Source organism: Crocodylus porosus, unplaced genomic scaffold, assembly GCF_001723895.1.
Source record: "Crocodylus porosus isolate Cpor-Errol unplaced genomic scaffold, CroPor_comp1, whole genome shotgun sequence".
NCBI lineage: Eukaryota > Metazoa > Chordata > Crocodylia > Crocodylidae > Crocodylus > Crocodylus porosus.
In genome coordinates, this window is record NW_017728918.1 from 70,658,053 (window position 1) to 70,672,555 (window position 14,503).

General features: G+C 41.7%; 1 protein-coding gene across 1 annotated transcript in view; it reads right to left on the bottom strand.

Moving 5' to 3' along the window:
- Nucleotides 1–10,947, bottom strand: part of RRAGD (Ras related GTP binding D) — a 29,288-nt gene extending 18,341 nt beyond the window's left edge. Inside the window, exons 1-4 of the mRNA XM_019537746.1 lie at nucleotides 10,579–10,947; nucleotides 9,568–9,767; nucleotides 8,708–8,822; nucleotides 3,450–3,592 (exon numbers count right to left, since the gene is read on the bottom strand). Of these exons, the coding sequence (XP_019393291.1) occupies nucleotides 3,450–3,592; nucleotides 8,708–8,822; nucleotides 9,568–9,767; nucleotides 10,579–10,932 (812 nt within the window). The 5' untranslated portion in view covers nucleotides 10,933–10,947. The remainder of the gene's footprint in view (nucleotides 1–3,449; nucleotides 3,593–8,707; nucleotides 8,823–9,567; nucleotides 9,768–10,578) is intronic.
- Between the last annotated feature and the right edge of the window lie 3,556 nt (nucleotides 10,948–14,503).

Below are 14,503 nucleotides of genomic sequence, written 5' to 3' on the forward strand. Positions count from 1 at the left end.
GTCATCAGCTCTATACATCCCTGGCATGGAATTCTCTGGCTCCTGCCTCTCAGCAACAAGTAGTCACTGGGTTCTCTGGTGACTGGCTTTCTGTGCCTTTCTCACAGATGTGTGCCTCAGTGACTCTCTCCTGGGCACCTGGCTCTGCACCCCCTTAGCTGCATCCCTCTGGTGCTATAACCCTCTGGCACTATGGGTGCTGCAACCCTCTGGCTGTACCCCTCTGGCACTATGGACTAGCCCCGACCCTGCTGTATTTGCGCCCCTCTGGCAGTGCCCCTCTGGGCTCACTGAGCCTCTGTGGCTGCACCCCCCTCCCAGCACTCTGGAATCACTGTGCCTGACGCTGGGCTCTATCAAATCATATGCCCTCTCTCTCCAGGCACTAATGAGGCTTCCAAACCTCCCTTTCTAGTCTCATCCTGATCCTCCAGGCTAAACATGAACACTAACACAAGCCCCTAGGCTATACGACAAACTTCTACTCAGAGTAACATGCCCCTATTCTAGGTACCTGGGAGACTCCCTGTAGTCATGTAACACCTAGATAGCAGAGCAGGCCATACTGGGAGAGCTAGGCAGGTCTCAAGTAGCTTCAGCAGGCAGGAGTTCCTTCCCTATCAATTGCTAGAGAGAGAGAGAGAGTGTGTGTCTGCTAGCTACAGCCTAGGCTTAAATGTCCCAGAACCCTGACTCCTGCCAGTCAGGTGATGTCAGCAGATGTGGCCCTTAGGCTGTTACCCCAGCAACCTACAGCTGCGGAGCTCTATTTAGCCTGCGGAGCTCCCTGGCCAGGCTTCTTCAGCCTTAAGGAGCAGGCACATTCTAGTGCCCTGCTACATTCGCTCTGGAGACTGCCAAGGGAAGGAGCATGGCCTCAGAGAGCTACCCAGAGACCTTTGGTCACTTGCTTTGCTGCTTATAAGGACTAAGGCTCTAGGCACCTACAAGGTACCCAGGACTAGGAGACACACTATCCTAGGGTGGGAGTTTTACCTTCTTAAAGGGGCAAAACACAGTCTTCATTGTTAGTGTTATGTTACAGCTCAGGGGCTTATGTCTGTGTTGTTATTTGAACCAGTAGTTTGTGGACAAGGTTATAGGGGAGGTGGAGACCTCATTAGTGCCAAAAGTAGCACAGCTATATGGGCCAGAGAGTGCCAGAAGAGTGCGGCAACACTAGGCCAGAGGGCCTGGCACCAGAGGTGCACAGAAACTGGGGGCCAGTAAGCCCAGCGCCAGAAGGGCATAGCCAGTACAGATCTATATAATAGTGGTGTTTCATTTAAGTCACAGAAAAATGTGGATTTGGGGTTACTTTTTTTAAATGAAAATAGGGGAATTTTAAATCAGAGAAAACCAGGATCCCTACTAATGAGGGAGCACTTAGAGCAGCTGAATGCCTTCAAGTCAGCAGGACCCGATAGACTATACCAGAGAGTGCTGGGGGAACTGGCTAGAGTCACTGGAGAACTATTGGCGAAGATATTTGAAGACTGGTGGTTCTTGGGAGAGATCCCTGAAGACTGGAAAAGGGCCAATGTGGTGCTAATCTTTAAGAAGGGAGGAAGGAGGATCTGGAAAACTGTAAGTCAGTCAATTTGACCTCAATACTGGGTAAAATTTTGGAAAAAATTATCAAGAAGTCCATGTATGAGAGACTGGCAGAAGGCATGCTGCTGAGGGATGGCCAACATAGTTTTGTTGCGAGCAGGTCATGTCTTGTCTCCTCCTATGATGGGATGAGACATCCTTCTTGGATGTGGGAGACATGGTTAATGTCAAATACTTGGATTTTAAAAAGGCCTTCGATATGGTCTCTCATGATGCTCTTATAAAAAAAAACTGGGAGATTGTGGGCTGGCAGAGTCCATGGTCAGGTGAGTTGGGAACTGGCTAAGGGGTCAAATTCAGAAAGTGTTAGTGGACTGCTCTGTACTGTCTTGGAGGGAGGTGGCCAATGGTGTCCCGTAGGGTTCAGTTCTTGGCCCCATGCTGTTCAACATCATCAACAATTTAGATGAGGATGTGGAAAGGAATCTGAGTCTTGTAGAGGATACTAAGTTATGGGGACTAAGCTATGGGTATCCAAGTGTACCTGGACAAGCTGGAAAGGTAGGTAGAGCGGAACTGGATGCAGTTCAATAAGGATAAATTCAGAGTGGGGGGAAGTAACCAGTGACACGAATATAGGTTAGGAGGAGATGTCCTGGCCAGCACAATGGCTAAAAGGGAACTCGAGGTTATGGATGATCACAGAATGAACGTAAGCCACAAGTGTGACACTGTAGTCAACAGAGCTACCGCGTATTGGGATGCATTAGCCAATGCATCCCAAACAGGGCTAAGGAAATGATACGTCCTCTTTACTCAGCGTTGGTAAGATACCAGCTAGAGTACTGTGTCCAGCTTTGGGCACCGCACTTCAAAAAAGATGTGTAGAATCTTGAAAGGGTCCAGAGAAGGGCCACAAGAAGGATTAAGAGCCTGGAAGACAAACCTTATGAGCAGGGATCCTGGTTTTCTCTAATTTAAAAAAATTCCCAATTTTCGGTTTAAAAAAAGTAACCCCAAATCCACATTTTTCCACGATTAAAATGAAAATATATAGTGGTGTTTCATTTAAATCATGGAAAAATGTGGCTTTGGGGTTACTTTTATTTAAACTGCAAATTGGGGATTTTTTTTTAATCAGAGAAAACCGGAATCCCTGCTTATGAGGAAAGATGAAGGGATCTGGGACTGTGCAGCCTGGGGAAGAGAAGACTGAGGGGGGACTTGGTGGTCTATACGTATGTAAGAGGTGAATATCAGGAGCTTGGAGAAAAATTGTTCACTAGGGCGCCCCAGGAGATGACAAAGAGCAATGGCCATAAACTGTTAGAGGATGGTTCAGATTGGATGTGAGGAAGGGTCACTTTAGAGTAAGGGTGACCAGAATCTGGGATAGACTTTCCAAGGAGGCAGTGCAGTCCCCAACCTCGGAAGTCTTCAAAAGGAAACTGGACAGACACCTTGCTGGGATAATTTGATCTCAGCAGTATTCCTGCCCAGAGCAGGGGGGTTCTTTCAAGATCCCTGCCAGCCCTTAATTTCTATGATTCATTTGGTAGCAAAAACAAACAAAAATAGTAATCTGTTGCTGGACTTCTTAAAAAGACAGAGAGAGAGAGAGAAAGATGTGTTCCAAGCTCTACACTGGAATTGAAAGAATGTAATTTTAAAAACTACGACTTCTTCCCATTTGTATGTTATAATAGCTACTAACTTGTTTAAAGTCTCCATAGGATAGCATGCCTATTTGGGATATTCTAGGAGACCATCCTTTTACAAATGTTTATGAAGCAAATCATTCTATTCTTTAGGTCTTCAGTTTGATTGCTATACAATACTCTTATCTAAAAAGGTGTCTAAAAAAGTTTAATAAACACAGTTTACAATCTACTTACCCATAGATACAAGAAATATCAATAACAACATCTATCATGTCGCAACACAGCTCGTAAGTTTGCATATCCACTGGAGTACTGTCTGTCGCAATGTAAATTTTACTGACTACATCAAATAAAAAGGCTTTCTCAATCCCAGAATTCTGAAACACAAAAGAAAATAATCTTTATTAGAAGGGACCATTCTCTACAGCTAAAATGATAATTGTTAACCTCTCCTCCCCTTTATACATACAAAGACCTAGTACAAGTTAAGTGAAAGTTAATTTTCTAATCGCAATAGATAATTTATAATATGGTAATGACTAGACATGCTCTCATATGGATCAAGAGGTCTGTAGAGACATACATTCTTACAAAAAATTGTAATAAAATCTATGAATAATCTGAATAAATGCACGCTAGGTATTTTCCACAAAGCGGATAGGGTTTCCTGCTCCAGAAACTTTTTCTAAGCAGCAACTCTTGAAATTGTTATTCTAAACAGAAAAGGGAACAATGGATAACCACCAGTGCAGGAGGAACGGTCTTCTGATCTACATTTTGCAAGCTGTTTCTTCTATCCAAGAGTAAAATTAATTTCCAACTCCCCACCCATGCCCTGCAACTTGCTCCAAGACAGAAGAAAATAGAGGTCTATGCCATCCCACCTATATTACTGCCACAAATTCTTCAAGTGGGTCTATATACAGGTTTTCTGGGACAACCATATCAGCTACAAATATAGTAAAAACAGCCCTACATAACTGTGTGGACACAGCTATGTTAACAGAATAGCAATTCTGTCACCTGAACCTGCTGCGCTCAGGAAAGGTGAATAAGTATGGTGACAGGAACTCCTCCAGAAACTGCACATGCCAACACTAGGGGATTCTGCCAACATCGCTAAAGAGACAGAGGCTCTGTAGTGCCAACTAACCATTCCACTTCAGAAACAGGTGCACAGGGTAGGAGGTAGGCAGTTGTAAATCACTGACATACCAATTACACTCACTCTGTTTAGGAGTAAGGTATGTATACATGTAACTGTGCAACAGGATACAGCATTTAGGGACACTGTTTCCAACCCCTATAGTCCCTCAGTGACCTAAGGAATTGCTCTTCACTACCAACTGATTCCTACATTCTAGGCATGAGTATAATACCTACACAGAAACTCAGACAGACCAGCAACATCTCAGTCACTGAAACAAACGGCTCATGAATCCAACTCAAGGAGTTACGAGTGGTTCAGCATAAACTCTGCTAATTCTAAACTGGCCAGTAGATCCTTAATATAAAGCTCAAATCCTAGTGACTGGCCTGGTGCTGACATAAGAAAGGCTATAATACAAGCAAGAAAAAAATATGATTCTGTATAGCACTACAGTATCCAAATGCTGTAGTAAAAGTTCCCCTCCATAATTAAGCCTAGTTTTTTTAAGTGGAGATTGAGGCCAAGTGATCATTAATAAGCAGTTCAGTATCTTTAAATGCACCTTCAGCTAATATCATTATTTGAAGGTAAGCACAATCAGGTGCTTTATAATTATAGAACAGGCTTAAAGCCTAGCACTGTGTGTGACTTCTAATCCTCGTTATGTGCTTTGGCAACTAACTGAACTTCCCTGTTTTCTCACCCCATAGTGCAAAACTGTGAAGTCTTACCCACCTAGCTAATCATTCCAACAGAAAAGTAAAGTAATGTTAATAGATTACTTTGAAAAAAAGGGCAAAGACAACAAGATCCAATGGCTGCAAATCAGAGCTAGACAAATGTAGATTAGATGTAAGATACCATTTGTTGGCAACAAGGGCTATTGACCATTGGAATAAATCTGTTACTGGTAATCTTTAAATTAAAAGGCATGGCTTTTAAAAAGATATGTTCCAGTTTGAACAGGACTTCATTCAGGGAAGTCCTACAGACCAATATACAGAAGGTCAGACTAGAGGATCACAGGTCTTCTTAGCACAATGATCTATGAAAATTTAAGTGCATTTGAAAACATTGAAAAGAAGCTGTATTACACAGATCTTGGTCACATTCAAAGTAATGTCCAAACAGAATATGGATTACTAACAACCCACTCAGTGCACTAACATTTCATAGATTAATAGATTGTAAGGCTGGAAGGGGCCTCAGAAGATCATCAGTTCCAGCCCCCTGCACCAAGCAGGAAAGATAAAGGGGGGTCAGGTGACCCCAGCAAGGTGACTGTCTAGTCTCCTCTTGAAGATTTCCAGGGTAGGTGACTACACCACCTCTGGAGGGAGCTTATTCCACAGTCTGACTGTGAAAGTCACACCCTGACAATGAATAAGTTTTGTTTAATGTTGAGCCTGAATTGATCCTCCAGGAGTCTGTGGCCATTACTTTGGGTTTTCCCCTCAGGAGCCCTGGTGGACAGTTGCTCACCGAGCCCTTGATGTACTCCCTAGTATAACAGCATGGTGCTACCAGGTCCCCCCTCAGCCTTCTTTTCCTCAGCCTGAAGAGTCCCAGATCCCTCAGCCTTTCCTCGTACGGCTTGTCTTTTAAGACTCTGATCATACGGGTGGTTCTTCTTTGGACTCTCTCAAGCTTGTCCATGTCCTTGTTAAAGTGTGGTGCCCAGAACTGGATGCAGTACTCCAGCTGCAGTTTCACCACTGCTGAGTACAGCGGAAGAATCACTGCTCTGGTTTTCCTCATGATATGTCCATTGATGCATGCCAGAGTATTATTTCCCCTACTGGCTACAGCATCTCACTTCCAGCTCATATTCATACTGTGGTCTATTATTATCCCCAGGTCCCTTTCATTCGTGGTGCTAGTCAGTTTGGTGCCACCAAGCCAATAGATGTTTTGGGGGTTGCTTGTCCCAAGGTGGGACTTTACATTTCTTGACATTGAACTTCATCAGGTTCTGATCTGCCCAGCTTGCTAGCCTGTCTAGGTCTGGCTGTATCTGTAGCCTATCTTCAAGCATGACCATGCTCCCCCATAACTTGGTGTCGTCTGCAAATTTGGCCAGTGAGCTCTTCACTCCCACATCCAAATAGTTAACAATAGTTGAAAAGTACTGGACCGGGCACTGACCCCTGCAGGACACCACTGCCCACTTCTCACCAGGATGACACAGATCCGTTCACTATGACTCCCTGGGTTCTGTCCTGCAGCCGGTTTCTCACCCACCTGACTGTCTTGGAGTTAAGCCCACATTCCTCCAATTTTCTCACAAGGATATTGTGGGATACTAGATCAAAGGCCTTTTGGAAGTCAAGATATACAATGTCAACCTGCTCTCTCATGTCCAGGTGGCAAATTACCTGGTCATAGAAGGAGATGAGGTTGGTAAGGCAAGACCTGCCTGTGACGAAGCCATGCTGGCTGTCATTCAGAATCTTACCTTCTACAAGCTTATCACAGATAGATTCCTTGATGAACTTTTCTAGGATTTTCCCTAGGATGGAAGTAGAGGCTGATTGGCCTATAGTTACCCAGGTCCTCCCTCCCGCCCTTCTTGTGGATGGGCACAACATTGGCTCTCATCCAGTCCTCAGGGACTTCTCCAGAGCGCCATGAGTTGTGGAAGAGTTTCACCAGGGGTTTCGCAAAGACTTTAGCCAGCTCCTTCAGCACTCTTGGATGAAGATCATCCGGTCCTGATAACTTATATATGTCTAATTTTATTAACTGCTCATATACCAATTCTACATCGATAGTAGGAAGGCAGTTATTCCTACCGTACTCATCCTCTACTCTGGCATGGTTTTCCTGTTGGTCTGGTGAAAGACCAAGGCAAAGTAGTCATTCAGGAGTTCAGCTTTCTCCTGGGTGCCAGTAACCAGCTCTCCTGAGTTGTCGTGCAATGGCTCCATACTCCCATTTGTTTTCCTCCTGTTCCCTATGTACCTAAAGAAGGACTTCTTGTTGTCCTTGATTCCTGTTGCTAAGTTCAGTCACCATTTCAGACCGTATTATCTGTTCCCTGTAAATGCAGGCCATCCTCCTTGGGGCCCACCCTTAGCTTCCATTGTTTATAAACCTCTTTCTTCTTTCTTAAGAGGATCATATGGGGTCAGCCCAGCCCTTCTGTTACCTTTTCTCTGCATGGGAATGGACTTCCTTTGTGCTTCAATGATCGTGTCCTTAAGGAACAACCACTCTTCGTGCACAACTTTCCCCTTCCCTCTTTGGTCCCGCAGCACTTGCACTACTAATGACCTAACCTCAGTGAAATTTATATTTTTGAAATCCAGAACTCCAACCCTGCTATCTGATTTGTCTGCCTTACATCGGACTGTGAACATGATGTTTTTATGGTCGCTGTCACCAAGACTTCCTTCTATATTTAAGTTGGTCACCAGGTCGACTCCTATGGCCAGGACCAAGTCTAGCAGAGCGTCACCTCTGGTTGGCCCATGCACCTCCAGAGTCAGGAAGGATTGTGACCAATCCAACTGGGCCAAGAGTTCCTCCCAGGAGATGTCTGGATAATTATAATCGCCCACGACGACCACGTCACATGCACGTGTAGCCTCAGGCAATTCTCAGGTGAACTCCAGATTGAGTTCCTCCCCATTTTTGGAGCTGATGTCAGCCTCCAAGGAGGTGTACTGCTCCTTTACATGAAGATCAATGTCTCTACCTTTTCCCCACCCGGTCCCTTCTATGCAGGGTGTAGCCTTCTATAGCTACACTCCAGTCATGTGAGGAGTCCCACCAGGTCTCAGTAATTCCTACTAGATCATAATGCACACTGGAGAGCAGGAGGGCTATCTCCTCCTGCTTGTTCTCCATGCTCCTGGTGTTAGTATACAGGCACCTGAGTCCCTCATCTTCCTGTCCTGCTGATGGAGAACAATTCCATCAGCTCCCACAAAAGTGGCTCTCCCAGTGTTCCTATCTATAGGGTTTACTTGTATGTTCGTCCCTGGACATGTTTGAAATTGTGTATCCCTGTCCCCCAGCAATCTTAATTTAAAGCCCTGTCCAGAATATTGGCCTTCTTGGTCATGAACAGGGACTAAACTTTCCTCATGAGATGGATTACCTTAACAAATAAAGTTGAAGATCCCATATTTTCTATTTAGAAAACTGCTGCTAAACTGTTTATTAGGTCTTAGTAGGGACAATGGCTATCCTCACAAGTCAGAACACCACTGACTCACCTGAAAGTTGGCATACTCTGTACTCAGGATCCTACGCAATCAAATGCTTACGGAAGGGAATCATAAGCACGTTTATAAATAAAATGTATCTACATAAATCTAGAAAGGACATACATACTTACTGAGATAAAGATGTTAAGTAGGTTTTCCAGTGTTGGGAGTTGTGGAATCAGTTTCTGCACCACTTTGCTGAAGGCTTCAAATATAGAATGATCATATATACTTGTCAGATAAAAGCTAAGGAGGAAAAAGGCACATTTACCTTTCAGCCGTATAATGTGAACATCCTAAGCCTTTCATGTTATGGTGTTATAATTTTTTTCCACAAAGTTTGTAGAATATTGCATTTTTCCTGGCAATTAAAGAAAAAATGCATAACTCCAAGAATTTAGTGTTTGCAAAGTAAGTTATGCTTCAAATGGAAACTAATAAATATATATTCATAGGTCCCTAACATGGAACATTCTCAATACTTCAATCATAACTACAGCAGTAGTTCCCTGCATGTGGAGTTCAATGATGTAATTTGCATAACATCTTCTAGAAATTATTTTCTATGTGCTAAAAGAACAACTCTCATACCTTAAAAATCTAGTGGACCAAATGAACAATACAATGGTGTCACCATAACTGTGAAAGCCTCTATGAACTGGCATTCACAAGACATTAATTTTTATGACTGTAGCTTCTAGTCAGGAAAAATACCACACACACATTAAAACCTGAAATCTACACTCTCCCAGTTTGCTTGAGTATGTTATTTGCCAAAATAATCTGCTCTTTCTACAGATATAATAGTCTAATACATATGGCCTGAAGCTAGCTTTTTCTCTTCATAGTTACATCAAACTCCTGTTGTCTGCTGTTTCAGTACAACAGGAAGTGACAAACTCTTTACTAGCTAGCCTGATCTTCTTCTTGGCTTTTAAACAGAAGCCATGTTTCAGGCTTTTCCTGCAGACTTTGCATGGCTGGTCCTCACCTGAGGTGAATTTTCTCCAATCCAGCATCTGCAAGGTCATCATTTGTCCTCTGGTGAATATCTCTTTGGGTTTCGATCTTGTGATCATCAGACAGACCATCTACTTTATGAATAAATATCTCAAAGTTGATATCTGGATTCACTTTATATGCTCTGGTCACAGTGAGATGCAGCCTAGCCAGTGCTTCCATATAATCATCCTAGCAAGGGAAAAATAAAGGCCTCAGCCGTGTGACAAGAATGGTAAGACAAAAAATAAATGTTATGACATATTTCTAAAGATTCATAAGAGTTCACAAATAGCTTTTTCTATGTTAGCCAGCATGTACCTCAGACTCCCTGGCTCCTCATTGGGAAGTCCATGCAACAACCAGAGACTGCCACGCAACAAGGCAGATTACTGTAATGTTCTGATTAAAAGTTGACCTTCTGCCTCCCAAAGACCCACATACCAGAGTCACCTATTTACATGCAGGGGCAACTTAAAATTGGGCCTCTAACAATCTTGATTTTTGTACTTGCAGTATTTTTGTGCATACAATAAAATACCAGGTCAGAATTATTTTCAATATGGTTTTTATTTCAATATTCTTAGTGCATTTAACTCCTTAGGCCCTTTTCTTGGTTGCTTGATTCTCCTTCTAAGGGAAATAGGGAAATAGCAGTTGAGGCCTTTAACTATGGTTACCAACTTGTATTCAGGGCAAAAGCTGTTTTTCCTTAAAACTGAATCTGAAAACATGGGGTCAACTTATGAACTGGTTATTTGTGCATTTCAACTGAAAATTAAAATTTAAATTGATCAGTTCTGCCAATTTTAATTACTGTGTTATAACTGGCAGTTACGTTTGCAAGAACACCCACTGACTTTTAGTGGGACTGAGGAGCATAAGTTACTTGGGGATTTCTGGGAAAACAAAAGAATTATGCTATTTATTCCATTTCCCTAATGCTGGAAGACAAGGAAACAAAGAAGTGGCCTGAAAACAACCTTTATAACTTTTTCTTTACCTGAGAATCAATAACAAATATCAATGCTCCGGTGCCTCTGAAAATCATCTCATAGTCAAATGTAGGGTCAAAAAAGTCAATTTGCCCAGGAAAGTCCCATATCTGAAAGTTAACAAAGGAGCTGTTGGAAACTTCTTCTCTGCAGATCTTATTAGTGCTCTCCAAGAAAAGGGTTTCATTTGGTGACATTTTGTGAAAAACAACTTTCTGAATTGACGATTTCCCACTTCTTCTCAGTCCCATGAGTAGGATTCTTGGCTTAACTTCGGTACTGAAGGGGTCATTGAAATCCAGAACTGAATAAAACATACAATAAAGAGAATGATACACATATTGGAAGAAGTTAACTTGCATTTTATATTTGTTTTCAGAGCATTGGTTTACCTGGATTTATACTATCAAACATCAACAAAAAGAAGAAAGGGACATTTTAAGTTAGACTACTCCCTCCCAAATAATTATTAGAGAAGCTGAACTGTTTTTCATCAGATGAAGACAGAGAGCATGCACGTCAGGGTATCTGTACAGAGCTGCTATGTGGTAAATCTTCACATAAAACCAAAGTAAGCTTCATGTTTCCCACAAGCTAAAATAGCTAGGTCTCATCTGTTACACTGGGACATATTTTATAGGTGTATATTCTATAAACTAATAGAAATAACTCAGAGATAGGGAATATTTTTTCGTGTTTAATTAAACGGTTATTACTCTTTTATGTCTCCATGTTACTTCTCTTACATGTTACATATGGGCAGCAGCTGTATGATAGTTATAAGTTACTACTATACTGTAACTGGCACCAGAACAGAATTAATGGGGACAAACTACCAGGACTTCAAGTCATTGTGGGCTGAATTTCTATTAAGAAATGTGCTCTATATGCTGCAAATTTACAGGGTGAGCCCTAAATGAGAATTTTCAAATGATTCAAAGTAGTGTTTGTCAGAGGAGAAGAGCTGAGTTGCAAGACCCCAGCAGAGTCTTTCTCCCCTGGTATAATGCTTTGTAGTGACTGGAAGGACAAGAAGGGGTTGCAAAAAAGTACTTATTTCTTGCCAGTACAGAGGAATAGTCTTTCCCTGCAAGCCCCAGCAAGACCATCAACTAAATTCACAGTCACAATATAAGCATTTCTACTATAAAAGGAGTTTTACATTATTTTGCAACCCAGCAGACTTTCAAACTCATGTAACCTATATCCGCTGCTTTGGAGGAATATAGGATATTAGGAATAAACACATTTTGCCCTTGTGGCTGGCAATGAAGAAAGATACAACAAAGCTCAAAATGGTGTTGCTAAGATAGTCTACCTAGGCCATCATTCCAAGTAGGTTATTCTCCTCTTCTATTCCTGCTGTTGGTGCACCCACCTCCATAATATGGAGGTAAAGGAATAAACCATCACACTTAAGGCCTGCCTAATTAACTGTTCTATCAAAAGGTAAACGCCTGCCTTTGTCAAGCGTGATAGGCATTACCATCTACTTATGTGCTTCACACTCTCTCATATATCCATGTCCACTGGGAACAATTCCTGGTTAAAGCCCAGTGCCACCCCTTTGTCCTACTTTAGATCCTTCACACAATCACCTCTGACATCCTGCCTACAAACCAATGCCATCTGAATAGAGTTCAGTGGTAATCTGCTATTACTGCTGACTTTCTGGAAATACACACATGTTCACACATACACACACACACCATAATGTAAACATGCTTTGGTTACTGTTATCTCTCATCTTCTTGCCCTACTTTATCTCTTCTAAACAACTGTTTTGTCCTGGCTTTAGATGATAAACTCTTGGAAGCAGGTACCTGTTTTCACTGACATCTATTATGCATTTGATCTATAAACCATAGCCACACGCACATGAAAAAAGTCAGAAACCTTCCACAAAATTATAAGAAAACAGAGGTAATAAAGTGATCGTGTGATTTTTGGTGTGTACAAGTTATTGTTGATAACTCTAGGCTAAAAACCTTCATTTTGATAAGGAGATGGCTATGCCAGCTGATGCCAAAAGATACAAAGCCAAAATACTATCTGTTTCTATTGAACTCATATAATGAAACTGTCCTTCCATTCACCTTTAATGCACAGCAACTAACAAAACAAAACAAAACAAAACAAAACAAAACCCCAGTAGCTTTCTATAACAATTAAGAATCAACCTGAAGAGAACTGACTTTTTAAAATTGGGTTTATATTACAAAACAAAGTTACTAGCATTTCTCTCCCCCCCCCACAACTAATTTTTGAAAACTAGAACATGCATGAATGTATTCGTATGTTACCTGTTAATAAGCAGCTACATTAAAAAATAGCAGGAGAGACATATTGTAATAGCACTGATATGGGTGGGGAAAGATTATCCCATTAGCAAGGGGAAGAGAAAGGTGTTATCAAGCAACAGTTTAGGCTTCACTTATGTTCAGTTTATGAGACAGAATTTTGTGAATCCTGATACAGGCTTCGAAGCTCACAGAGTACTTGCCTAGCGATCTACATCACGCTTCCATGTGAAACAACAGCACCAAATTTGATGCAAATATCACTGTCCTTTTATATTCTCAGCTTCAACAAATTTGAATTCTTAAGTTAACTGCAAACTTTTAAACCTATTGCCAAGATTACTGTTTATGATTACAGGTTCTATTTAACTGGCAAAGGAAGAGGAGCTGTGAGTTATGGGATACTGGAGTCCTACTGTATACCTCTTAACGGCTCTCTCATTCTCCCTCTCAACACTTTTTCATCTAAGCCAGCCCTGAAGGATACCCTCGGCAAAGCACAGGAGCTAACTGGGCTGTTGGAAGATTCCAGTTTAAAAAGTGAGATTTTACTTTACAATACTAAACAGCTTGCACTGCATAGCAAGGGTGACTGCTTCTCACAACAGTGACAAGGTCATTAGATACCCCTTACCTACTTCGCAGAGGCATTCATGGGGTTATGTACACCATTACTGCTCTATATTAACTAGACTGTTTTGAGACAAATATAGTTACAGTAGTAAAACTCCTAGCACCAATAATATCAAAGGCATAAAAAGTAGGGCTGTGCGAAGCTTCGGTCACTGATTCGATTTGGCGGAGATTCGGCCTGTAACAGAAGTTCAGCACAAAAAAAACTGTCTATACCCATTAACAGAATAAAAGTTTGGCAAAACCAGTCTACACCCATAATAGAACAGAAGTTCAGCATATGACACCAGTCTGTATCCATTATAGAACGGAAGTTTGGCACACACAGACTGGTTTAAAACTGGTAAAACCTGGTCTGCCCCCACCACCAAAGGACAAATGTGAGTTCTGTTTGCTATCGATCTAAACTATGCTGCTTACAAAAAATTGTGTAACTTAGATCGATTCTGCCTTGGACTTTTTGAATGTCTGTACCTATCCTCTGCGTATCTACACCAGAGGAGGAACCAATTTCAGGAAATTTCACTCAGCCATTCTCCCAGGTTTGGAGGATGCATACTAGCAACCAAAGTGCTGTAGCTGAGGTCCATCTCTAGATGTAATATGTCATACTGAAAGATTCTGCAGAGCAGCCTGATATATTTCTTATTAGTACACAACTGCATTTATCAAAAGTAGTTGATATAGACAAGGATACCTCTTGAAAAATGAGTATTATACAAATTAACATTTCACTGATGTCCATGTGCGTGTGTGGGTCTGTACACACATACAACAGAAATAACAACTCACAGGAGTGTAGAGGAACCAATATGAAGAAATACCAGTTTATTTCATAAACTAATAGGTGAGAAATACCATGGAACACTCTCCATAAATTGGCTTCAAGGTAGTGAATTTCACCTAACAAAGATGTAAGGTCTGTTTCTCCCAACAATCAAATCTGTACTGCTTGAAGAATGTGAATGAGGTGTTATTCAACTGTAGTGCCAGGAGGACT